The sequence below is a fragment of the Rhipicephalus microplus genome, chromosome 5 (assembly GCF_043290135.1).
Source record: "Rhipicephalus microplus isolate Deutch F79 chromosome 5, USDA_Rmic, whole genome shotgun sequence".
Classification (NCBI taxonomy): domain Eukaryota; kingdom Metazoa; phylum Arthropoda; class Arachnida; order Ixodida; family Ixodidae; genus Rhipicephalus; species Rhipicephalus microplus.
The window spans coordinates 142,394,398-142,420,473 of NC_134704.1; the positions used below are offsets into that span (position 1 = coordinate 142,394,398).

The 26,076-nt window shown below is 44.7% G+C and overlaps 3 protein-coding genes across 3 annotated transcripts in view; 1 reads left to right on the forward strand and 2 right to left on the reverse strand.

The window, feature by feature from the left end:
* LOC142817946 (uncharacterized) overlaps window positions 1-4,879 on the reverse strand; it is a 30,377-nt gene extending 25,498 nt beyond the window's left edge. Inside the window, exon 1 of the mRNA XM_075895989.1 lies at window positions 2,063-4,879. The gene's annotated coding sequence lies outside the window, so the exon portion shown is untranslated. The remainder of the gene's footprint in view (window positions 1-2,062) is intronic.
* Window positions 4,880-13,407: 8,528 nt separating this feature from the next.
* On the forward strand, window positions 13,408-14,226 carry LOC142817582 (uncharacterized). The gene has a single exon (XM_075894631.1). It carries the CDS (start codon window positions 13,408-13,410, stop codon window positions 14,224-14,226), a length of 819 nt encoding a protein of 272 aa, XP_075750746.1.
* Window positions 14,227-19,613: 5,387 nt separating this feature from the next.
* The window catches only part of LOC119174218 (glycine receptor subunit alpha-2), a 42,325-nt gene continuing 35,862 nt past the window's right edge, over window positions 19,614-26,076 (reverse strand). The window contains exons 2-6 of the mRNA XM_037425040.2: window positions 24,250-24,317; window positions 23,151-23,218; window positions 21,588-21,888; window positions 21,379-21,504; window positions 19,614-20,372 (exon numbers count right to left, since the gene is read on the reverse strand). Coding sequence (XP_037280937.2) covers window positions 19,939-20,372; window positions 21,379-21,504; window positions 21,588-21,888; window positions 23,151-23,218; window positions 24,250-24,317 — 997 coding nt within the window. The 3' untranslated portion in view covers window positions 19,614-19,938. The remainder of the gene's footprint in view (window positions 20,373-21,378; window positions 21,505-21,587; window positions 21,889-23,150; window positions 23,219-24,249; window positions 24,318-26,076) is intronic.

Below are 26,076 nucleotides of genomic sequence, written 5' to 3' on the forward strand. Positions count from 1 at the left end.
AGATAGATAGATAGATAGATAGATAGATAGATAGATAGATAGATAGATAGATAGATAGATAGATAGATAGATAGATAGATAGATAGATAGATAGATAGATACGCTCAAAGTCACCGAAGTTCGCTAAGAAATGTGCGCCTATAAATACCGACAGTTACCATACTGCCTCATGCAATTCTGGGTACCGTCGTTTTGGTGTTTTCATTTTATGATCAGCTGCGTAAAATACTTCTGTTTTGGCGGTGCATACCTCTGGATTCTGGCTTTGAGCTCAATGAGTCGTCGCTCGAGCCGCTCGTTTAGCTACGACGGCAGACGATGCACTTTCACCGGTAGCGTCATTCATTGTTCTGAAAGGACTATCCGAGTCTGTTTGGTATATAGGTACATGGTTGACAATAAAAAGAGAACGTCGTCAGTAGCGTATAACCACCATAGTACCGTAAAGGGTGCGGGCTAATCCATGCAGACTATTTCGCTAAAACCGCCGCAGACAGAACATAGCCCGTTTGCCTCGCTAACAGGGAGTCAGCGGCAAGCAGTGCGCGGGCGCATTGCAAAACAGCAGACGCATGACTACGCGTGAAACAATGGCACCATGGGTGGAAGCCATGGAACCAGTCGTCTGGCCACATTCGTTCCCTTTCTCGCGCTTTACTTGCTTTCACCGTTTTATATCCTCATCTGCGCTCTGCATTCGCTCTTTTGCGCTTGTTCGCTCTATATCGGTTAAACCGACGCTGCTCAGCCCAGGAACGGGTGCTTAAGGGCTACGCTCTAAAAACCACTTAAAGTGGACAGAGGGAACAACAAGCAAGCATTCACAATGCACTTTCCCCAGTGAGGACAATATGTAAATGGAACCTAATTAGCAATACAATTATTGACCTTGATGTCAATTCTCTACAATTAAGTGCAATTGCAATAGCTCTCTGACATCTGAGGGTTCGCAGAAGTACAATCATGAGAAAAATTGTACGGCCAACGGGAGCTCGTACCAAACTTAGATTGTGCGCGTTCTACTGGCGAGACGTCTGATTTGGTGAGCTCAGCTTCGGCCGCGTGCTCGCCAAAGCAATGCGCTCGACAGCACACGGCTCATCACTAGACGGCGCCGGCGTAAATGAAAGCACACGCTCTCTTTCTTTGTATATTTTACTCGGCCAAATGTCAGTGCTTGATTGATTTAATTGATATGTGGGTTTAACGTCCCAAAACGATCATATGATTCTGAGAGACGTCGTAGTGGAGGGCTCCGGAGATTTCGACCACCTGGGGTTCTCTAACGTACACCCAAATCTGAGCACATGAGCCTACAACATTTCCGCCTCCATCGGAAATGCAGCCGCCGCAGCCAGGGTTCGATCCCGCGACCTGGGGGTCAGCAGCCGAGTAGCTTAGCCACTCAATCACCGGGGCGGTGCTAAATGTCATTGCTACAAATGCACTACAACGTGGCTAAGCAACAATCCATTCGCGGTGTTTCCAGATTCTTTGAGCTACACGTGCCGCCTACGCTCATGTTGATTATCGTATATTAGGTGTACCACATCATTAAGTCAAATCCATGCAAACGAAACTTCTTTTTTTACGTGTCATCTCAACACACCCACCTGCGGTTAAAGTATGGCTTGTATGCAGACAAGAGCTATTTGTCGAAGAATACCGGCAAGAGAAATAATCAATGGCAACAGACACTTATATGAGCAGCAACATCAAATGTGCAGTTACAGGCGTTTCCTTAGTACAGAGCTATGCCAGCCCTTCCTCAAAATATACGGAGGCTTCTTCCCAATGAGAAGACACAGCACATCTGACCACGTTCATTTTGCACTGTGAAAATAAGTTGATGCTAAACCACCAACACTAGCGCCATCTGATGTTCTATCAAGAGGTTTCCTTTTGCACAGGTAGAGTTACAAGCAGCAACACAAGGACATAGTTGGTATTCAATTGTAAAGCTGACGAGATTGATTTATTTCCTGCGCAAATTTGCTGCGTCACTACTGAGCGAGAGATGGAGCTGCATCGCTTAATCTGGCAAACAAAGCAGTTCACGTACCGTTCAGTGGGATCACTTCCAGGCAGGACGCGAAAAGAACTGCTTCAGCTGTGGATGTATCCGTAGAGCCTTCGCTTTCATCTGGGCGCGAAATATTCTTCTTCTTCGTGATATTGGTGCTAGTGGTAGCCGACGCAGCGACATACCCACAATGGTCGATCAGCGAAGAAGTAAGTGGTGCAGTGAAAAGGAAAACACTAGCAGTTGCGATAGGAATGACTATATTGGTGAGGTTTTTTATTATGGGCCCCAAATTTTTTGTGGCCCCGAGGGTAAGCGTTGAGGCCACTGCACATGTGCATGACCCAGACAGAATTTGGGTTTCGTGTTGCGGACACTATTTTTCAAATATAGCCAAAATTTAGCGGTCACAAAAGTGGCGGCGTGTGGCATCAGGTCACGTGATGTCACGCCAGTATTTGTGACATATGATCGCGTCTTATCGTAACATCACGTGATGTTTTTTGCCTCACGGTGGCAAATTTTATATTCGATGAGCCATTTATGGCTTACGCCCTAACAAGATGCATAGTAGAATACTTAGTTGGAGCAAAAATCAAACCAAGGCCACCACGGCGGTAGCGCACAAAGCTTTCAGGTGGCGGCGGAGCAAGATCACCGCATAGAGGAAGAAAAAACAAGATGGCTTTCGCCTTAGAGTCTTCCTGGGTGAATGCATACTCTTTTTTTATTCTCTTCAGCGTGTAAACGGCCATGGAATCGTGTGTTTATTTTAAGTGAGCATAACTAACACTGAGAGTAAAAACATCGGCTTCCGTTCCACCTTGCGAATATGCAGCGGGGCTCCTAGGCAGGCATCCCCTCAGTAGCTTATGTTAATAAAATAACAACTAAGTAATTAACAATAAAGAAGGGTCTAAGGCTAGGAGACACCATCTCTCTATAACAGTATTCATCGCGTGTTTACAGGAGGTATTCAGGACAATAAATTGGGAGGAGTTAGGGATAAAGGTTAATAGAGAGTATCATTGATTCGCTGATGGCAATGCCTGGATGAGTAGCTCACGTGATTAATTACCACTAATAATTAATGAGCTGGACATGGAAAGCAGATGAGTAGGCCGGAAAATTAATATGCATAAAACTAAAGTACTGGGGGTGTAGTCAGGCTGATGATTATGATGATGATTCCACAAGCGTAAAACCATGAATGCCCGATCAATATTTTTGCTTTGTATTTGTCTTTAGCAGCAACGCTGTTAAAGAAAGCTCCAGGCAGAACGAATTCACTGAGTAATTGGTTGATTGATTGCTTGATTGATTGATTGCTTGATCGATCGATTGATTAATTGATTGATTAATTGATTGATTGATTGATTGATTGATTTGATTGATTGATTGATTGATTGATTGATTGATTGATTGATTGATTGATTGATTGATTGATTGATTGATTGATTGATTGATTGATTGATTGATTGATTGATTGATTGATTGATTGATTGAACTCGTTGCATTGGTGCGTGTAAACGCTTAATAGGTGACTCCTACAGCGGCACCACCAAGCTAAGTCTGCCAACCACTTCCCGGGCCAGCTGGACAGCTGAATTTTTTGCCACCCAATAGTGTGCTACAGATGGCTGCCTCCCTTCTCGTCAAGAAAAAATTGAGGCCTTATGAAACGCACGTCTAAAACCCGTGTGCTAGTGCGCACTTCGGCCCGCATTCTGGGCACACGTCATCCGGATAGCTTCCAGGGTACATTGCATATAAGTTACAAAGATTCTGGTATGTCTCCGAGAGCAGCTATCTAAGCGGAAGCGCATGAGGCTGACTCAGTCCCGAGTTGCGGACTGGCTGCGGACTCTCTCTAGGCTTGTTCTTTTTCATTGCGAGGTCTCATACCATGATGCCTAAGCATCCTAAATATTTTTCTCCCATTGTGTACATGTTTTGTTTCAAAGATGATGTTTACAAAACTATACCAGCAGCCCTTGAGGTAATCGCTGTTGTGTTGGATTCTTAATCTCGTAACGACTGCTTGTAAAGTCAATGTGCTTTAAAGTTATGCTTGCGGCAGTGACATAGATCTAAATTCGTTTTAAGGCAGCCTAATTATTCTAGCTTGTGTTACATTCCTCATACTTCACGAGGTAGGCAATACACCAGCAAATTTTATTCATCTACTTTAGATGTCAAAGAGCCAGGGCAGATTGATACAGTCCTGCTCAGTAGTGAACGTTTGAGAGAAATCTTTCTTGAAATTTCTCTATTTCTTGGCTCATTTATCCACATAAGTTTTCGTCGTAAATGCAGTTTCCTAATATAAGTCAGCAGGACGAACAATCTGAAGTGTAGCCGCACAGCACTAACCCAGGCATTGGCTCAAATGACAGATGTTTTTCGGACTCTCTCGCTCTTCCTTCGAGTATAATCACTTTACATTCATCACTATTAGTGCTACACAGACAGTTAGTTACCTACATTTGCCATATCAGAGTAGGAATACGTTTGCTGTAAAGCAGTCATAAAGAAACAGGAATATTTAGGTGGTGGTACGTAAGTCAAATTATTTCTTTAGAAATTTGAATTATTCCTATTCACCACCTATTGAAGTCACCTGACAGTAAAGAAAAATGAAACATCTGTGCATTGCCGGCAAACAAAATATAAGCATAGTGTTGGCTCACCGATTCAAACAACGCTGCAATACCATTTGAAATTTTCTTTCAGTCGACTTCTTAGCAACACATTTTCAAGCACAGCGAACCAAATAAGTTATCATGGCCATTTTTCATGTTACCACTACGAGAATCATCGTATTTGAAAAGCATAAATTACTCTCATCTGGGAATATATTTCATTAATAGATCATCACTGTCTGCGTTGCTAAATGAGGAAACACGGGCAGAGCGTACATGCGGACAAGTAAGATAACAGCTCGGTCGCTTCTTTCGCAACATGTCTGGAAGCACCAGGCCTGGAAAACTTCTTGAATCTTGTCATTGTTATACTGCCATAACGAAAGTGCCAAAGAACGAGCTACAGTCTAATCCACCAGGGCGAGGAGCATTGCAAGGATGGCTGTCATTCTTGCGACGAGCTTCTAGTGAAGTATTCGCTGCCCCTCTTTAGTGTACTGTAGGGCTTCTTTTATATGTTAAAGTACTTCTAATATTGAAAGCAAAATTTGTAGCAATAATCATATGTTGAAAACTGTATATTGTAGAAATCGTGTTCCCTACTCTATGGATACGTGATTATTTTTCTCCAGTGCCTTTCTTCTAAGTGAAATTACCCAGAACACCTAGATTTATACGTGTACATGCGAACTTCATTACCTGAAGCTGCGCACAAATACTTATGACTCGTGTGCCTTTGTGTTGCATGCACGTTTACACATCGGGTCTTCTACTGTACGGCACATTTTGTCCATGTTTTATCTGTATTTAGCCTTTACTTTGTTCGCTGGGCTTGAAATAGTGGCTTTTGCCTCACTAAAGACAAAAGCTTTTCTTTCAACACATTGCAATAAAAAATGTGAAGGCCTTAGTTGGATGGAGCCACTAACAGAGTTACTGTGCATCGTCAGACCATGCTTCCACATAGAAAAATTGGCAGATCCCACGTACAGTGGGAAAAGATGATATGCGAAGCACGAATGAGCAAGGTTGATATGCCACTCTAAAACCAGCACAATGTTACGAGGTGGAGGTAAATGATGCCGTATATGACTTACATGTCATTATTAATATGTTTGGATGTGTCGTTTACCTTCGTCATCTATTGACGTCACGTGATACCAAATTCAGTATATGTGGAGCTAGCGAAACGGCCGCGAGCGCTCTATGAGCGTGGTATGTTGCCATGTTTTTAGATGACACGAGTGTCAAGATTATGTTTGCACCAGTCATATATTTCGTCATCCATTGACGTGACATAACACACAAATTTGGTATTTAAGGAGCTGGCAAAACGGCCCCGAGCGCATCATGAAGGGTCCAATATACTCCAACGTAGAGTTGACGCGCGCGCACGCTGGGCACAGCGACGCTACGTTAGCAAAACGCGAACACTCTATAGCCTCACACCAGGCGCGACCAGCGTCCGTCAGCACAGCCCGACGGCAGCCGGCGCGAAATGCGACGTACTGCATTTCACACCAATGCGTTACCCAGACAGCACTAAGTTTCCCTTTTAGATGCGGAGCATCTAATACTCGAGGCTTGTAGTGCGGCGCCGTCCGCAAGCTTCCTCCTCCTTCTTCCACCATCTGTGCATCCCTTCCTCCTCTACACACCGCGCGCGCTTCACTCCTCCACCATCTGTGCACCCTTCCTCCTCTACACACCGCGTGCGCTTCTCCTCTTCACGAACATTCGCTAGCTGTATAATGTAGCGCGCATGCGCCGTCACGCTTCGAGAACATCGGCAGCTGACGCGCGCGCATGCGCCGTCGCGCTTCGAGAACATCGGCAGCTGACGCGCGCGCACGCGCCGTTGCGCTTCTCCCCCTTCTCGAACATTCGACAGCTGACAGTGCATGCGCCGTCGCGCTGTATATATACTCAAGGTCGGCGCTCGCTCGCTCAGTTGCCGCTCGTCGGTTGGTTTGTACGGCGCGTCGACGTCCAAGGTCGCGGTGAAATGAATTCCAACGAATCCACAAACACAATGATCGATGTCCCTTCGACCAGCGCCGCCCTTTCGCATACGTGTGTACGTGTTCACTCATTTAACACCCCCTCCTACAACCACGTTAACCAATTTAGCCATCGACCCAAGTAAGTCGCAATTTAACACCCCATTTCACAACCATGTTAACCAATTTAGCCATCGACCCAAGTAAGTCGCACTTTAACACCCCGTTAACCAATTATATGCTCCGCATCCTCCTCAGTGTTCCCCCGAGGGAAGCTGCGGGCAATTTTTTTTCGTGACGCAGGGACGCTGGACGCGCTGAAACGCGCATACATCAAAGCAACGCAGCGCGGCGCGCGCCTGCGAGTATAAGGCAAGACCGGCGCCTGGCGTGGCAACGCCGGCGTTACGCGACGAAATGAGCGCCGACGAGCACGCGCACAGCATCACGTCGAAATGTATTGGCGCCTTGACTGTGGTATGTAGTCATGTTCTCGCATGACACGCATCTCATGATTATCATGTTTGCACCTGTCACATACCTTCGTCATCCATTGACGTCACGTAATACAAAATTTGGCATATGTTCGGCTAGCGAAGTGGCTGCGAGCGCATCATTAGTGTGGCATGTAGTCATGTTGTTACATGACACGCTTCTCATGATTATCATGTTTGGATGTGTGATTTACCTATGTCGTCGGTTGGCCCGCGTAATATCGAGTTTGGTACATGTGAAGCTGGTGTAACGGCCGCGAGCTCATCATGAGCGTAGCATGTAGTCATGTTGTTACATGACACGCATCTCATGTTTATCATGTTTGCACCAGTATCATACCTTCGTAATTCATTCACGTAACGTAATACCAAATTTGGTATGTGTGACGCTTGCGAAACGGCCGCGAGCGCATCATGAGCGTGGCATGCAGCCATGTTGTTACACGACACGCATGTCATGATTTTCGTGTTGGGGTTGGTCGCTTGTGTAAGGCATGCTATCATGTCATGCCATACCAGTTTTGCAACATGCTTGTGAATGAAACCACCACAAGAGCTGCTGAACTATGAAATGTAAATCATGACTTTCATGACATACATGTCAGGATTTTCATGTCATGAGAAGTCAAATATGTTTTTCATACAGTCATATTATGCCATACCAAGTTTGGTATCGATAGGATTAGTGAAACGGCCAGGAGAGCTAAAAGTCGTAGGCGGCTAGATAGATAGATCGATACGCTCAAAGTCGCCGAAGTTCGCTAAAAAATCCTTCGCATTTAAAAAGTGAAGTGCCCTCAATTGTCTCGGGGGAACTGCTTTTCGTCTGCCCTGTGCACGCGTCGGTGCGCACGAAACTCTTTGTTCTTCTCTAGGTGATCTGGGCCTGACAGAAGGCATCGCGAGTGGCCCCCGTGCCTGCCAGCAGTGTATCTGGCACGTCCGTGCGGGTACTACGCATCGATCATCTCATTACGCGTGCCTAGTCAGACTCGCGAGTCTCGACGCAGCAGACTACGCTCAATTCCTTTATATCTTAAAGCTTCCCGACATATCGTCGTGTTCATGGGCGTAATCATAAGCAAGCGCTTACTATTTATTCATGCCTTTGCTTGGGTGTGCCTTTGTTAATGAAACCAAGACGCGAAGTCTTCGATTATATACAGTGTTGTGGGGGTTAATTCTTGTCCATTCACCAACAAGCTGAGAAATTATATCGCCCTTGTACGAGCACTTCATTTACAATCAAACACTATTACGATTTCGCAGGCGGCGCGAAAGTCGAGCAACACTGGCACTCTCGCAAACCTTGGCGTAACAAGCTCCTTGCTCTGCGAGCGTGTGAATTTCCGCGCAAGCTTTTGTTTCACAGTCGGCTGCGCATGTAATCGAGATATTTTAGGCGTCATTGAGGTTGGCCCTGAAATCAATCGAGAGGCTGATGCTTGAACTTCAGTAAAAGACGACCGCTCCATGCAACACACAACAATAAACACACCATAGCGAAACATGGCAGTCGCCGATGGTTCGCGGGGTTAATAGCCAGTGATTTCTTGGGCTAGTTTTGCCACAACATATTACTTTTGAATTCATTTCCCACATGTGTATACGTATAACAGGCCGTCTACTCCTCTTTTGAGCTTAAAGCCGCATATTGTTGGTGACCGTGTACCTTTCATTCTGTATGACATTGGTATATTTGTTTCTCTTTCACTGCCTTTGATTCTTATGAAGATACATCTCATTTGTGTAAAATAAGTGCGGTAATTATTATTCATGTCTACTAATATAGTCGTAAACATCGTATTTTTGCTGTTGCTTCTGTATGGGGGGGGGGGGGGGCGCTGCTCAGGCAACATTTGCTTTTAGCCATGTCCCCCTGGACAATTTCAATGAACAATTTCAAACACACACACACATACACGCAACAAAATAGCACCCTACTTTTTCTTTTTCCAGTTATTATTCATGTTTTCGGTGTCGATCTAAAACAAGGTTTCACTGCAACAAAACATAAATTTTCTTGAATAGTAAGAGGTGTGTTTTTATTATGCGAGCACAGACAATTAATTTGTTCAGGCAACATCAAAGTCGGCTGTATTTTCCCACTCTCAATATTTCGGCTGCATTGCTTTATATATTTATTACATAAATGTGCCCCTGGAAACTAGAAATTCCTTTTTTCTTAATGCTAACCATTCTTTAGTGACCTGCAGGTACCTTAAGTCTATCTATCTATTGATATGCTCGCCTACATCTGGGTGCTTTCGTGATCACTTCCTTAACCTAGGGTAGACTAAATTTAGTATGAAAAGGTAAGAGTATTTGACAAATATGTCTAGCTGGGCATGCTATTGATAATGTGAAAATGTCGGTGTCTCTCTTTCCTCCATCTCAAATACCATGGGGTGTGGTATGCAGGAATGCACCACAGCATTTTCACAGTTTGTATCTACTGAAGAACGGCAAGAAAAAAAAACATCGCAAATTTCATTACGAGTGCGTTAAGAAAATTATATTTATAATAAATATGAAGGTCCCAGCAAAAAACAAACCCCACCATTCTGCGTTGTAATCAAGTATTCTGGCACAGAGTCATGGACAGTTTTGGGAAAAAAACCACGTGCTGGCGTAAATGTCAGTGCAACACCGCTTGCGGCGGCTGCTGTGCAGCACATCTAATTTTATAAACATTACATATGTATTTTTACGATACAGGCGTCACAACGGTGTACCATCAATTGTTTACGTACATGTCTTTCAAATTATGCCTTCCCCGGCGTGATGACTGTATCGTAGAGTACATACTTAAGCGCCATCCGTATTATGCCTAAGGGCAGACTTTAGAAATTAAAAAAAAAGCGCCATCCGCTGAAGTTGTTCTACGTTGCACTAGCCAGGGCCACCATCCTCGATAAAACAAGCTTCTCAAATCAACTTACTGCATCTAATGTTTCAATACCTATGTTGCTCTTGGCACCATTTCGCAGCTTTAAGCAACTGGTTATGTAAGACATAGAAACGATCTTGAGAGCAACACTAAACACTACACACAAGGAGGACCAACGAGGACAGGTGTGTCTTATCGTGTGTCGTGTTTAGTTGCACTTTCACGATGGTTTCTATGTCAAAGCACCCACTCGCCCAACATTAAACTCGTTTGAGGTTATATAAGACGTGTGTTGCTGTTCAACATTTATCTATGCGTACAACATTTGTCCATCTCTAGCTTCATTCTGTGAAATGTCACTCAATAAAAAGTTTACACCATGGTCATTTTCTCTGTACATGCTTTGCATAACATTAATTTCTATGATATGAGACCTGCCGAATTTTTATCTGTGTCAATTCAAATTTACCTCATAGTCAACGACACTTACATAGGCTTAAGTAAAGGCATTAAATAAGGTTATGTGATACCTCGATTAAATCAACATACGCATTTGTTATTCATGCCTTTTCCTTGTTCGTATTTTTGATGTCTTCGGAAGATTAGCCTCCTTAAACTTAAGAAAAAATCAACATTCCCGGTACTCCTGCAGGAATATTCGTAAAATTTGATTCGTGTCGATAAACTTGACCTCATGTGTACGTCATTCCCCTTAGTGTAAATTCACACGTGTTGCAGCGTAATGAACTCAGTTTTACTATGGAAACCTTTTATCTTTTTTATTGTTATTGCTGTTGAGAAATTCTGCGCTATTGCCACAATTCAGACATTGGGCCAGCAACTAAAGCCGAGATCTTTCTTTAGGTGCAAAGTATCAGCCTTCAATTAATGTGATGTGTAAGCATTGCGTCCAATCGTATAGGGTAGAACCGGCTGCAAGAGTGGCATGCCACATTTTAGTTGAAAGCGCTCCACGGCTAAGATGACTTGGTCGACAATATTGCCGAGTTGTCACTTCCACGGCGCAGATAAACCACACCAGTTTTACTGGGTAGGTGGAAGGGCACTTTATTTGCAGAAAGGTTTGGCACAGTAACCACATAAATAAAAAGAAAGCAAACGCAATCACAGTTCGTACACTTGCCTTCAGATAAGGCAACGCATCCGCTTCCATGAGCAGCCCGAGCCCATCAGCCGACGACACCTAGCTTGAGACTTGGCAGAGAGCTGGTCGCCCTAAATATAACACACATTGGGGTGCTCACCGACAAGTTGAAAGACCTATTTCTGAAGGCCCGCTCGCAAGGTATACCAAAAAGTACAATCTGTCAGCACCCCGGGCGCTCATACAAAGAGTACAGGGATGCATACATGCACCACGCAAAACTTACACACGTACCGCACTCTCGGCTAATCATTCATGCAGAATCTGTGACGCAACACAGCAAACAATGAGAAATGGTGCCACACTGGATAAGTGATTGAGCATAATTAAAGCATTTGTATGAACAATGCGTCCGTTCCAAAAGACGCTGGCAAAAAACACCAACTACAGATGGACGGAATCACCGATGAAAATGCAAAAGAGAATTGGTACAAAGAAGGAAACAAAAAAGTCGAGTGCGAGTAGCCAAGGCCATAAATATTTACAGATGCAATATTGAAAGAAAATTGTGGTGTAACGGACATCAAACATGGTTTTCCACAACGAAAGCGAATGCGTGGGACTTTAGTGTGGGACGCAATGCAACAGCCTTACCTTTTCTGTAATAATCGAGCTGCGCTGACGACGAACATGCTACAAGTGAATGCACTTGGATTGAATATTCGTGCTAACAGAATATGTTTCACTGCATTACTAGTGTTAAACGGAGAACAGTCATCACTCTGTGAACGCCACTTCAACTTTTGAAAAACTCCCCAGCGGTTTTCCTATGCGTCCTATGCAATATTCTTACAGGGTGATTCCACGAGAGATCGACACGGGTCCAAAAGTTGATATTTTAGATTTCATTGAGTATTTTATATTTCGTGCACCTCTCACCAGATAGACCGAAAGTCGACTTCGTTTTATGATTAACGGCATAACTTACGAGAAAAAAATATCAAACTTCACCAACACGGAGGCACCAACTTCGTCACCTGTCATTTTCGAAAATTGCAGATGCTATAAAAAGAAATATTTTTGTTTCAAGTAAGATATTTTTTACCTGAAGTGTGTGTCTAATGAAAAATGAATTCATACGGTTTCAAGCTTGTAGACCTTAAGAAAATAGCTTTTAAAAATGTCCAATTTTGCGCCAGTTTAAAACAAGTTACGTATTCCCCATTTTTTTTTTCTCCGAAAGTAATGCAAGCAGCGTTTTCAAACTTGACGCGTTTCAAGGATATATTGTGTTCATTAGGTACATAAATTATTGCTGCCGTAGGGCATATGTAAATTTTTATATATTGCCTCAAAGTTCTCATATTTGCAAAAGTGTACTCCACTGAAGTTTGAATAATAAAAAACCCCATCTTCGATTTTTCTTAAAATCTCGTAAATAGACAACCGAAGGCCATCATACAGTAATATAGAAAAACATGTTGCATTATTTTGTTTTTAGCGACAATATTCGTGGTACAAATCCGAGCTTTTCGAGAATGCGCTGATAAGTTGAGAAGTCGAGAAATCGGAACGGAAAAGCGGCTCAAACGCGAGTAAACGTGACCGAATTTGGTGAAGAAAGGCTGTTTTAGCAGATAGGAGTAACTATTTAACACGATATTCTACAGTATCTGAATTCACTCTTATACATAGAGTACTGAGACTTGTAATATGTAGTGCCTCTCCATTACTGACACACAGATGGAGCTGCTGTGACGGCCATGTGTTTGCAACACGTCGGGTAAGAAAATTGAATGTTGAATGAGTTCATAAACGATTCATAACAAATTTTTATTATTTGGGGCACGAAGACTGCCGCATTAGACTGACTGAAGAACACGCTTTAGGGCAAGTTCTCATCCGTCGTCTGCTCTACAGATGAATCGCTGTGCGCCGCATCTCGGAGGCAATGGTTAGGTCATATGGTTCAAAGTAGGGACAAAGATTACGCCTCCCGTAATTTCATCGACAAAAACATTGTGAAATTCATTTTGACGTCCTATACTTCAGTTTTGCATTCGCACTGTGGATACATGCGTGCAAGTATCCACAATGCGAAAAGTTATTTAGACTACGAAAAATTATTTCATTCAGAGAGAGACAGATTTATTTACAGAAAAGCAGAGAGATGGGCCTCAGCGATAGCTTGCTCTAACCTACTACTCAACACTAGGCGAGAAGAAATCATAGAAGAAAGACTAATGGATCCCGATGGTTAGAAATATCAGCAGTCATGGGGCTGCCAGCGTCATTCCGGCGCTACGAGACGAGAGGAAGTGTCGTCTTCCGCTCCCGGCGACTTCGACGACCGCTGAGCTCGCGGCTCTGAACCTTGCGGCCGATCAGCTGGTCGAGCTCCTCCCGTCTTCGGCCGTCATCTTCTGCGATTCTCGGGCGGCCCTCCTCACCCTTGCGAGGGGCGAAAATGGCTCCTCGATCGCACAGCGCCTCACGCGCAAGTTCACCGTGATCGTGCGCAGTGGGTGTGATGTGTCGTTTCAGTGGGTGCCCTCACACGTCGGAGTGCGCGGCAACGAGGCAGCCGACGAGCTCGCAAGGGACGCCCACGACCGCTCCACTCCCACAACGAACTTCGTTCGGGACTACGATGTGGCGCGACTCATAATCGCACGCCACGTCCGAGCTCTAGACCCAGACCCCCGCACAGCAGCCGGCAAGCCTGTGCCCCGCCTGCCGTCAACGGGAATCGGTCGGCGTGCTCGTGCTTTCCTGCTGCGCCTTCGTGCTGGATGCGGCCGAACAGCGCAACTGCTCTCTAAACGGCGTGGCAGTGGCAGCCCTTCGTGTGTGCAGTGTCCGGCAGAGGAAACCGTTGAACACATTTTGTGCCTGTGCCCGGGATACGCAGACATTCGTCGCCGTCTCTGCGACAGCTACGGGAAACTCGGCCTGCCACACGTGAGTGCAGAACACTTGCTGTTCCCCTCGGCGAATGTGGCAACACTTCGCCGGGCGTTCTATGCGCTCCTGGATTTTTTTGGTGACGCGAACCTTTTCACGCGCCTCTAAAGAGGCCCGTTACAATCCCACGTGTTGTTGTTTACCATTCCGCACGCCACGCCCCCTCGGAGTCCCACGTGACTGTTTACGTAGCCACTCCCACCTGCCTGACGGCCTTCTCTCCTGCGGAGCCTCTCCCGTCGGAGCGGACACTCTCTCCCCTTCCCTCGTGATTGCGGGGCGCCCAAAACTTCTTCCTGCCTGTTCGGTGGTGTGTGTGTGCGTGTGAGTGATTTTTTTTTTTTTTTCCACTACTCGGGCGCAATCATCGTCTCCGGCTTCTCGGCGGTCTTTCACTCGGTTGCGTGTGCTGCGTTGTTTCATGCGCGCGCGCGCGGGGCCAGTGATCGAATGCATTTCACCACTCTATTCTTACCTCTTCTGACTCTTTCATTCCCATTCCCCCTTCCCTGCGCTTTCCTGTGGAGGTGCCCTCATTACGAGAGGCAGTAACGGGACAGCGCTTTTCTCTTCCTTTTCCTCTTTCATAGCCAATCAGAGGACACCGTGGGTTCAAAGGGTCGACAAAGCATATATAAACATCCTGGAAGAAATATACGAAGGATCCACTGCCACCACAGTGATTCAAAGAAAGCGACAGAATACCAATCAAGATGGGTGTAAAGCAAGGGGTCACAATCTCCCGAATGCTACATACCGCGTGCTTATAGAAGGTTTTCAGAGGCCTAAAATGTGAAGAGTTATGGATAAGGGGTAATGGATGATGATATGTGGGGTTTAACGTTCCAAAACCACCATATGATTATGAGAAGAGGTAATGGAGAGTACCTTAGTAATCTGCGCTTCGCCGATGACACTGCATCGCTGAGTAACTTAGGGGACGAATTGCAACTCATGATCACTGAATTAGAAAAAAACAGAGCAGGAAGGTAATGACTGATTTATATGTGGGGTTTAACGTCCCAAAACCACCATATGAATATGAGAGACGCCATAGTGGAGGGCTCCGGAAAGTTAGACCACGAAGGTTTTTTTTTTTTTTTTTCAACGTGCCCCCAATCTGAGCACACTATAGCTTACAGCATTTTTGTCTTCGTCGAAAATAGAGCCGCCGCAGCCGGAATTCAATCGCGCAACCTGCGGGTCAGCAGCCGAGCACCTTACTCACAAGACCACCGCGTTGGGGGAGCCGACAGGCATATATTAAAATCATTCTGCAGAAAACAAAAGTAATGTACAACAGCCTTGGATGAGAAAAGCGCTTCGAGAGAGGTAATAGTGCACTTGAAGTTGTAAAAGACCACGTCTACTTAAAACAGGTAATAACCGTGGAGCCGAAACACAACACTGAAGTAACGAAGGATAAGAATGGGATGGAGCACATTCGGCAAACACTCAAATCGTGACTGGTAGATTGCCACTATCTCTCAAGAAAAAAGTATATAACAGCTGCATCTTGCCGGTACTTACCTATGAAGCATAAACCTGGAGGCTTATAAGGAGGGTTTAGCTTAACTTAAGCACGACATAGCGAGTGAGGGAAAGCTAAAGGATAGGTGTAACCTTAAGACACAAGAAGAGAGCAGAGTGTATGAGGGAACAAACCGGCGTTAAGGATATCATAGTTGAAATCAAGAAGAAGAAATGAACATGAGCCGGGCATGTATCACGAAGACAGGACAACTGCTAGTCATTAAGGATTACTGACTGGATTCCCACGGAAGGCAAGCGGGTTAGGGGGAGACAGTAAGTTGGGTGGGCAGAGGAGAGTAGGAAGTTTGCGCGAATGAAATGGCAGCAGCAATCATAGGACCGAACTGACTGGTGGATCATGGGAGATGCCTTTGTCCTGCAGGGGACATAGGTTGATGATGATGATTATGATGATGACAACGACGACGACGACGATGATGATATGGTGCAACCTACCGCAACGACAGATCAACGCTGTCGCTTGCTTTAGAATGACAAAAAGCTGTCATTGCGCATAAGCATGCTGTTCAGAACTAAACAAATGTTAAACTGAATTATGAACACATTTGCAAAAGTGCACTATCAAACGTATTACAAGGTCTGTGAGCGAACACAAAGACGTGAGGAGCAAATTTAATCATTATATTGGCCACACATGAGCGGTAAAGCAAATAATTGTAGCGCCCTTCAAGTCAGCCGAAGGTGCATCGAGGATTTGCCTCTAGAATTGGAATTATTCTTAAGAGCTGAATAAATTGAAAGGCACGAGTACAGGCGATGGTCCGCGCTTGCGAGTCTGCCGTTTGCCCTTCTGCGTTCAGCGGAACGACGTCGGCTAACCAGGCTCCCGCCTTCGACAAGAGCTCACTTTTACAAAGATTTTCAAGACTTACTGCTTACTTATATTCAGAGTTCTCGACATCAGTTTCTGCGCAATAACACAGCAATGGCAAAACGCGGATAATGACCGCGAAACAAGTTTCTTTGTTCGACGAGTCTAGAGTATTCAAGAGTGTCACAATGCATTTTTTTTCAACGACAACAACAACAATAACAAAACGAGGAGGTAAAGAGACTGTATAAGGAGCCTGACGCTGGCGATGTCGTTTAGAACGCTTACCAACACTTGATCTTAATATTTGCAAAAAAAGTCGTCGTTATTTTTTTTTCTTTTTGTAGTTTGCGAAGTGGTAATTGTTTCTGTAATTTGAATACACAGACGGAAAAGAGGCCAGCAGTAATGTGATCCTTCACCAGCGCGGGGTGCTTTCAAACTTCACAAATATAGTGAAATACACACGTGAGTACAATATAAAAAAAAAAACGCTTTCGCCAGGACACAAAGTGACAAGGCGAAGGCGAAGCAGTCTATGCTCAACCGCCTTTTTTTCACTATTTCCTTTTTTTTTTTTTTTGCTAGAGCTGCGCGTTTTTAAAGTAACATCCTTACTGAAGGCATGAAGACCGCAAGCGCTGCCAACATGCATGTACACGTGAAATGCGGCAAATAACAGAAATATGTCCACATCCAATTGGTAAAATTCTACGCTGTCCAATGCGACCTGTGTAAGAGTCTCTCGACAAAATTTTTGTCGGTTGAATTGAGCGGTAATTAAAGTGCCAGAAATCACAAGTCATAGTAGGCGCCATCGTAGGTGGACGAACACCTACGAGCTAAACGCTCCAAGAATTAATACTTTTTTTACCCTGTGGCACCACGCTAGCAGAGAAGAGCTCCACTGATGCGTTTATCACACATCCCTAGCTATCTTATATTTTTCGCGTGAACACTGCGTTCCGTGACTATTTCGGGTTATTGATTCCGGAATATAGCTTCTGTACATAGCCTCCTTTATTTTCTGTGCCCGCGCAGTCAGTCCGCCGGGCCCGTTCGGCCGCCTCCCGCATCCTCCTCTCTTTTTGCGTCTGCTGTCCGCCAGGGGCGCTCGCATCCCAGAATCGAGTCGGCGCATTCAGCCGCGGCGACGCATCTCCAGGAAACCTTTGTTCGTGTCGCATACGTTTGCAACACCAATTATTTACGACCAAAACGGTACGTAGTACTTTCAGCAAGTATAATTGTAACTGTTGCTTCATTGTGTTGCGTGAGCAGATGGCACGCGGCATTAACTGAGTGCGTATAAACAAACAACGTCGTTTGTACCCCGCGTTTGCACGGCCGTTGTCAAGCGCGGCTATCATTTTTCGCGCTTCTTTCTGGCAATACTTTTCCGCGCACCTATCTTCGCAGCGTAGTACTTTCGGCAAGTATGATATTTAACTGTTGCTTCATTGTGTTGCGTGAACAGATGACACGCGGCAATAAGTGAGTGCGTGTAAACAAACAACGTCGTTTGCACCTCGTGTTTGCAGGGCCGGTTTCATGCTTCGCTATCATTTTTCGCGCTTCTTTCTCGTGAGGCTTTTCCGCGAACTTATCAGCGAATTTCGCTAAGTAATCAGGAATGTTAGTTTACGGTTTCTCTCGTTTCTGTCTCGTGCAGCGGCCTACGCACACAAGTCTCCGTGGTTCATTCGGCTGTGATGACCCGCGTCAGGTGCGATGGCGTACTGTTGCGTGCCCGGTTGCAAGTCTTCAAGCAAAAAGAAGGAAGTAGAAATTTCATTCCATGAAATTCCAAGCGACGAGGAGTTGCGGCAAAAGTGGATAAAAGTCATTTCACGAGACAATTGGACGCCGAACACCACTTCCTGCTACTCAACCGTGTGCAGTCGTCATTTCGCTGCTTCTGATTTTAAGCAAGGATGTAAAACACGAAGGCTTATGAAAGGTGTGGTGCCTAGCGTATTCGAAGAATATCCGCGCTACTTGCAGCCTTCGACAAAAGCCCCGAGAAGTGACGCGGCGATCAGAAAAAAAAAATTGTGATTGCTAAAATTGTGATTGCTGCTTGTGAACAGTGTCAACGAGGGTACTAAAGCTCGTCAGACTGTGTGCGTGAAAAGAACGTTTCGATCGACGCCCTCTTGTTCGTTTCCACAGGTTGCGAATGAATTAATACGCAATAAACAAGTTTCTCTACCGTTTCCTTGAAGGTATGGTGTTCTGTTCAATGTGCCATCTTGCGTACTTATTCTTTCTCTCTTGCATATGTTCTCTCCTAAATATTTAAGTGGCACACGGGAGTGGTATCACACTTTTGTTTTTAAGCTTGCCGCGCTTACAAACGCGCAACGAAGGACCCACCCGTCAGTGCCGGCGGTAGCACCGGAGTCAGTGAACAGGCTCTGCCGGTTCTGGGAAGGCAGCGCCGCCTGGTGGTGATTGCGGGAACTCAGCCTGACGCTCGGCTCCCTTTGATCCCGGCGGCAAAGCGCAGGCACAGAAAATAAAGGAGGCTATGTTCTGTATTAAAATACTTTATCACTCGTGAATGGTTTTGCCAAAACACAATGAGTAAAAGCTATACCACATAGCATTGCGTTATTGTGTAACTGTCTCTTCATCTCCACCTGCTCCCCCCATTTCCAGCATTTTTTATCTTTAAACTTCGCGCTTCTCCTTCCAAAACATTTTGTACTCTTCGTCATTTCTCCCAGCGCAGAGAAGCCAGCCTGTACAGTGCCAATTTTTGTGAAAGGTAACACGGGAGCGCGTAGCCTGCGTGCTCTGGCTGCTGCTCGCAGCTCGTTCAAGCGTGAGCGAAAGCAACCACAGCCTCTTTGCGCGTCATCTCAAGACTAGTAAAACAAGCAGTCACTGGCGATACTGATATGGAACCAGCGGCAAGGCTGTAATCCCCTCCCCCTTCAAGACAATTACGCAAGAGGCCGGTAATCACCTTCAAGAGGAAGGGGGTCCTGATTTCACCTCTCGTTTCGTATTACCAATGACTGCTTGTTTTCCTCGCCTTGATACTACATGAAAAGAGGCTGCTGTGGTTGCTTTCACTCATGCTTGAACGCGCTGCCAGCAGCAGCCGGAGCACGCAGGACACTCGCTCCCGTGTTCGCTTTCATAAAAATTGGCACTGTACATGCAGTGACTAACCTACATGTCTTTTGATCTTGCCGCTCTTGTTTTGACTAGCGACAGTGTTCTGTTCAAAAAGCCCTTGAGAGTGATGCTTTTTTGCCACTATATGGGGAATACCCCCCACTCCTAGCACCCGCTTAGACGAGCACCTCCAAGAGGAACACTTCGTAACTCTAGTGACGCAATAGATCCTGGTCACAATCGCCAAGCACTTCACCGTCTTGCATTCTTCGTCGCAACTCTTGCGTTCCTGAGAGCACGCTTGAGCGCTTAACGTCGACGTAACAAGCTTAGTCCCGGCCGTAAACGCCCCAAAAGATGAGTGAGTGCACCAGGAAAACGGCGGGGAAGAGAATCCTGGAGACCCAGTCGATGAGCACAGGCTGTGGCCACCGGCCGACTCCCTTCTTGTGCTTCGCGGTGCAGGCCACGATGAGCGCCGTCTCGACGAGACCCAGGAACACGAACAGAATGCTTATGATCATCCACACGTTCATGGCGACCACGTACGAGACGCCCGGCATGTGCGCCTGGTACTGAGCGGTCACCAAGCTGAGAAGCGAGGTGACGCTGAGCGTGACGCGGGCCGGCAGCGCCTCGCAGGGCATCCAGAAAGCGGCGAACGACATGAACACAATGATAGTGCTGGGCGCGTACTTGTTGATCAGGTAGTAGCCGGCGCGACGACGCATCTCGATGCGGCCGTACAGGCAGCTGAACGTGCCTGCACAGAGAACATGGCGAGAAACGGGAGCGCTATGTTATCACACATGTTCATAACAGCGATGCTTTCAGACAACGGGGTAAATTTAGACTATGGTGTAAAGCTATAAAAGTTCTGCCGATACCTTTTGACATCTTGGCCGTGTGGGAGCAACAGATCACGTCTTTTATAGCGAGTCAATAGTGCCTTTTTCTTTTCTTATGTGTTTTTGAGTACAAGGACACTATCTATCGGGCATGGCATCCTTGCATAATAATGTTTAAAATTTAAGCACAAAGGCGTGCAGGTAAACAATTTTTATATAGGCAGCGCCCTGCCTTTTGTTCTGTCAACATCCCACATTTCACGCGGTTTGCGCCCGTCTTGAAGGCCAAAATAAAATGCACGAGTGGACTATAGAAAGAATAGTGTCTTCAATGGTGATTTTTAGATGGACGATCAAGCTGTTTGCGTGTTTCATTGGCGGAGGGCACAGTTTGGATAGGGTTAGTAAATATAGGTCACAACAAAATACAAAACGTTTTATGTGGCCGCGAACTTTCAATAGTTATATCGTTCATATTCGCATGTAACCGTTAACCTACTGAAAAAACTTCACAGTTTGGCGTCCTACATTAAAAAAAACCAAAAGGAAGCCATTCATTAAATGCGCTTTGGTTTCTCCACAATGCGGCGCAGCATTGGTGCTCATCTGTAATTTCAAACCATACATTCTTTTTCTACAGTCGTGTTAAGCGTGACACACTTGTGTGCCTGTTTGTCACGACTACGCCTTTCCTCCAACAATAGTGATCTTATGAATATAGATTCTGAAAATAACATTTTTGCAGCGCAAATAAAAAATGCATTATTTCCACGCTAAGTACCACAACCATCTAAATATCCCATTTAAAACAGAGATGGAAAGCTCAAGCGCAACTACCCTGCCACTTTCATAAATCACAGTGCAAAAAAGTAACCCTTGTGATGAGGTGTCTTGTTCTCTGCCTGAATACTTTGTGCTCACCGACGTCGAATGACTTCGTGCAATCACCGTGACCGACGTAGAGAGCCGTGAACTGCGACAGGGACAGGTTCTTCGTGAGACGGAAATTCTTCCAGTAAAGCATCACCTGCTCCCTGGGGTGCACCACTGCACCGAAAGAAGAACGTCCATTTCGTTCGATAAAAAGTACACGGGTCAATAATTACGCGTAGAAAGTGCTCTCTACTCACGGCTGCTGAGTTGCATGTCGCAGAACTGATTGTCGTGGGGGAACCTGCTGAGATCCATGTTGCAAGCCAACTTGAGGGAGACGCGGGCGGCCAGGAAGAACTGGCCGGATGGTTCAAGTGTGATGTAGGCGTACGGGAAGATCACCTTGTCCAGGCGTCCGTCGGCCGAGTTCTTGAAGAACACCTCAGGCGTCCACAGTTCCGGGTACCAGCGTGGGTCGACGACGATCTTGTTGTTTACGCGCCCGCTGAGCCGCCAGTCAGACCAGATCACGTGCAGAAACAGATCCATCTCGACAAACTGTATCGAGCAAAGGTTCGGTGCGATTAATGCAACAGCACTACGACACATGGGGAGTTAGTTCTTCAGTGTCGCTCGAAATTGGGCTGACTCCGCTGATTTCACAAACGCGGAAGTTCCAGACAGCGAGCCGCAGTTATTTCTTAGCTGCTGAGTCATTTTCATATTCGTGCATGACGATTGCTATAATCGCTACTCAATGACAGGTATATTTCATCCTTTCGCCCTAATAGTCATCATCATAATTACAGCTGTTGTGTTAACTACGCTTTATGTTTCATGGTTCTTAACCTTTAATTGACCCAAAAGGTAGCAAAAGAACGGCGAAACAAAGAGTTCGGTTTAGTTTTTGGTTAATTTCTAATTAAAGTAAGCGCTTCTTTGTCTCTGTCTAAACAAAAGCTTGAAAACCCTTCGTGATCACTTCAGTCCACTATTGCCCTTTCCTTCATGCGAATCTGAGAACAGGACTAATTTTTACACACGGCAGCGTTTGGGCCGGCTGTTACCCTTCAGTATTCAATCATTGGACTTTTACTTATAACCAAACATGTGCAGAAGTATTCAATATTTTGCATATACCAGCGCCCACTAGACCATAGCCCTATGAGGCTGAAAATAAACCTGTATTAAGCGTTCAGCAGCATTACTCTCGAAATGGTAGACCCATGCTAAACATGCCAAATGACAATTAAGATATCCTTTTCACAGACGAGGAAAAGCAGGTGAAAATTCATAAGTTATTCACTAAATATAACGGCTGCCTTTCCGGCCACGAGGAAATTAAGACGAACATATGTAGAGATGCAAGGCAGTTGATGATCTTTTCAGCAGCACACCTACACAGGCCACGGAAATTATACAGAAGTCAATGTTCCCGTACTTTAAAAAAAAATATTTCTAGAGCTAGAGCTGACCTCCTTTCCTGGCTTCAACATTATTAAGTATCGTATGCAGTAGGTATATGTTCCTTTGGTTTCGTTGTTTGATATTTATGACTTTTTTCTACTCTTGTAAAACTAATTTTCGATCAACTTCTATGAAGCTGCGTTTGTATGTGTTAATAATGTTACTTCCGTTTGTCCATGTTTTAAGTGTGCATTCGCGTGCTAGGGTCTCGTCGTCCAGAGCACATTTGCCTTTGCCTCATTAAACCAAGACCATTCTCTCTGAAATAAAGAGCTGAACCATAGTGCGCACCGGAAGCACGTGAAAGTATTGCAGGTGAGTGCTACACACAAGAAAGCACAGAACTTTCTCACCTGCCGTCCTTCGTCCACCGAACGGATATTGAGCACCGCCACCGACACGTTCACCGCCACGGGTTGGCCTGGGAAACACACACGTACACGACTGTTCAATATTTGAACCATTTGCTTGTTCGAAATACCTGCGTGGATGCAATCTCGACAGAGGTCCTGGATTAACGATTCTTTTTCCAAATTACCGAAGCAGTAAGGACCCGCTGAACAGTGTCTCGTATGTCTTTACACAACGAAGATTGCTTGATACCGGATGTACAGAATATAGGCCATTTGTAATCAGATTGCATACTTCCGTTTTCATGGCACCTACAAACGCGTAATATAATAATCTAGCATACCTCAATTTCCGTCCAAGGATCACAACAGACCACTTCATTTCAATGTGTGAGGAATACTGCTGAACGAACCTGCCATTTTTAATAATGTAAGTCGATAATTTAACAAGAACCAAAAATATTAACCCATCAGGGTACGGCAACAGGACTGCAGCGCAATCAGCACCAATATGTGCCAATACATTTTATCTTGTGAAAGTTGCACATATTGACCAGTCTTCCCACCAATGTTCACTTTAACTCGCCCAAGGCGCCTGCAACACAATCTAAACCTGGACATTCTTCTTGGCGATTCAAATATTAAGGCGCTATATCTAACCATGTGAAACATCTAACGCAACATCTCCTGGAAAGAATATTCGCACGCTTTAGTTGCCTAATGTCATCCACTGACAAAATTCTGGGTTGCAAGAATGCTATATTTCGAAGAAGATCGCCATCTCTCCAAAAATTCCCATTTTTTATTTAAAAGAAGGGCTACCCCGTAAAATTTTTTTACTGCTTGGCTTCATTCCTTTGCAGCAAATCTGCAAATACGCGATAAGTCAACGAGCCAACGCTCATACAAGCGCCAACAAGAATTAGAAAATTCAATTTCATGACTGCCAATACATAAGAAGCGGCTTAGTATAAATAGAAGAAAAAAATGACTAAAGAAGAAGAATACAACAACATAGCTGTAAAAAGTACAGAAACGAATTTTCGTTATAAATACATTAAGAGATAAGAAAATAAGAAGAGCACAGTGGCTTTTCCAATACCTCCCTCAAGGGGCGGCTGCATGACGTCATAGTCCTCCGACACTAGGTCGCTCAGCTTCACACGGGGCCTGCAATGGGAAAATTTTGCGACAGTTAGTTCGGCCTTAAATCGTAGTAAATAAGACCTAATATACAAGTGTATTTCGTATTACAATCACCGGAAGGTATTTCCAAAAACTCTAAAAGAATGTTTTACGTGAGCTTTTATATTATCAGTTTAAATAACGCAAAACGAAAACAACATTGAAATAGTGCGAAGCTTAATTATTTTTTTATTGATCCTTCGTGTTAATAAAACATGCAATAATAGCGAAAGTTGGGCTAGTTAATACCTTGCCAAGTTAATAAAACATGTACGGCACTTAAGAAATCTACTTGCCACACCAAGTTGAATCTTCTGCTTTGGTCGTCCTTGTCATTGATAGTTTTCTTTCTTCCTTCTCGTTTTCTTTATTTTTCTAAACACCTGCAGCATTCAGAGATGATCCCGAAGGAGACGATAACAAACCCTCAGACAAAGTTTAGCTTCAACAGCCATTGTCAGCTTCTGCATTCTCACTAAAGTCGTGTAATTTTCTGACGTTTGCTATTGCGCTGTTCTTCATGCCCGAGGGTAAATCAGGGGGTCGTTAGTTATAATTTTTAGAGCCGTATCATGGCTGTGACTTCGAAGTAAACATATCTGTTCTCCGCGGAGAACCTTGCATGGCCGGGCATCGCCTCATCTGCCGGTAGCTAGGCGGCACAGTGTTGTTGTCCGTTGTTAGAGATAGCCGTTGTACTACACACGTCCGCGCCGAACGAGCGGTGAACATTGTTTCATTTTCTACGGGGCACGGGACGACAGCCTATCACAGTCCACAGGTTTATGTGAATTGTGATACCACTAGATGCCTGACGTGACCTACTAAATATGCCCGATGCTCGAAACACCTCGAGAAGGTTCTCTATAGTATTCATTCCATCCTTCTTTCCTTCTCTTTTTTATGTTATAGGCGTATCTCTTATCACGAGGGAATGAGCACGTTTAAGAATGTTCGTTGTACCACCGATCCCTTTTAGATGCCTGGCACGGTTCCGTCAGCGCTCTCCGCTTTTTTAAGGCCGAAGCTTCTTATGGCGTGGGTTTGTCGCTTCTCCGTATATATATATATATATATATATATATATATATATATATATATATATATATATATATATATATATATATATATATATATATATATATATATATATATATATATATATATATATATATATATATATATATATATATATATATAAAGTTAAAAGCCGTCACTTGTGGTATGAATGAAAGCGCTGGCAAACTTTCATTTTTACCCATTTAGCTTTCTAAACACCCTTGACTACCACCGCTATTATTGCCGCTATGCTTTCACGCAGATAGATTAGTTCCCTGTTTCAGCTTTGTTGTCGGATCATGACAAGATGTTATACCCGCGTTTGTGTTTATCGATAACTTGCTCGCAGTTGTACCTATGACGTGTATTGATGTTTGTGCCAGTGATACACACGTTATGTGGCTTCATAATTTTTTACTCATTGTTAATGATTTTTTATTCGTTTCGTCTTCGCACGCTTGTAATCTCATTTTTTTTTCTTGTCTTATCACGCGCACTGTTTCCCACGTGCTTTTAACAACCGCTTGTCAGCCATTAACAGCGCTATGATACGTTACTGGCCTTTTTATATTGCGTTACCGTCGCATGTTCACATCACTCCGACGAAGGCCGGTCCCACGGCCGAAACGTCAGTCCTTTACAAAACAATTTTTCCTACGTGCTTGATTTTTTTGAACATATATAT

What these genes read in the sequence shown, in the direction of transcription:
- LOC142817582 (XM_075894631.1), top strand. Translation starts at nt 13,408, where the DNA reads ATGGTTAGAAATATCAGCAGTCATGGGGCTGCCAGCGTCATTCCGGCG.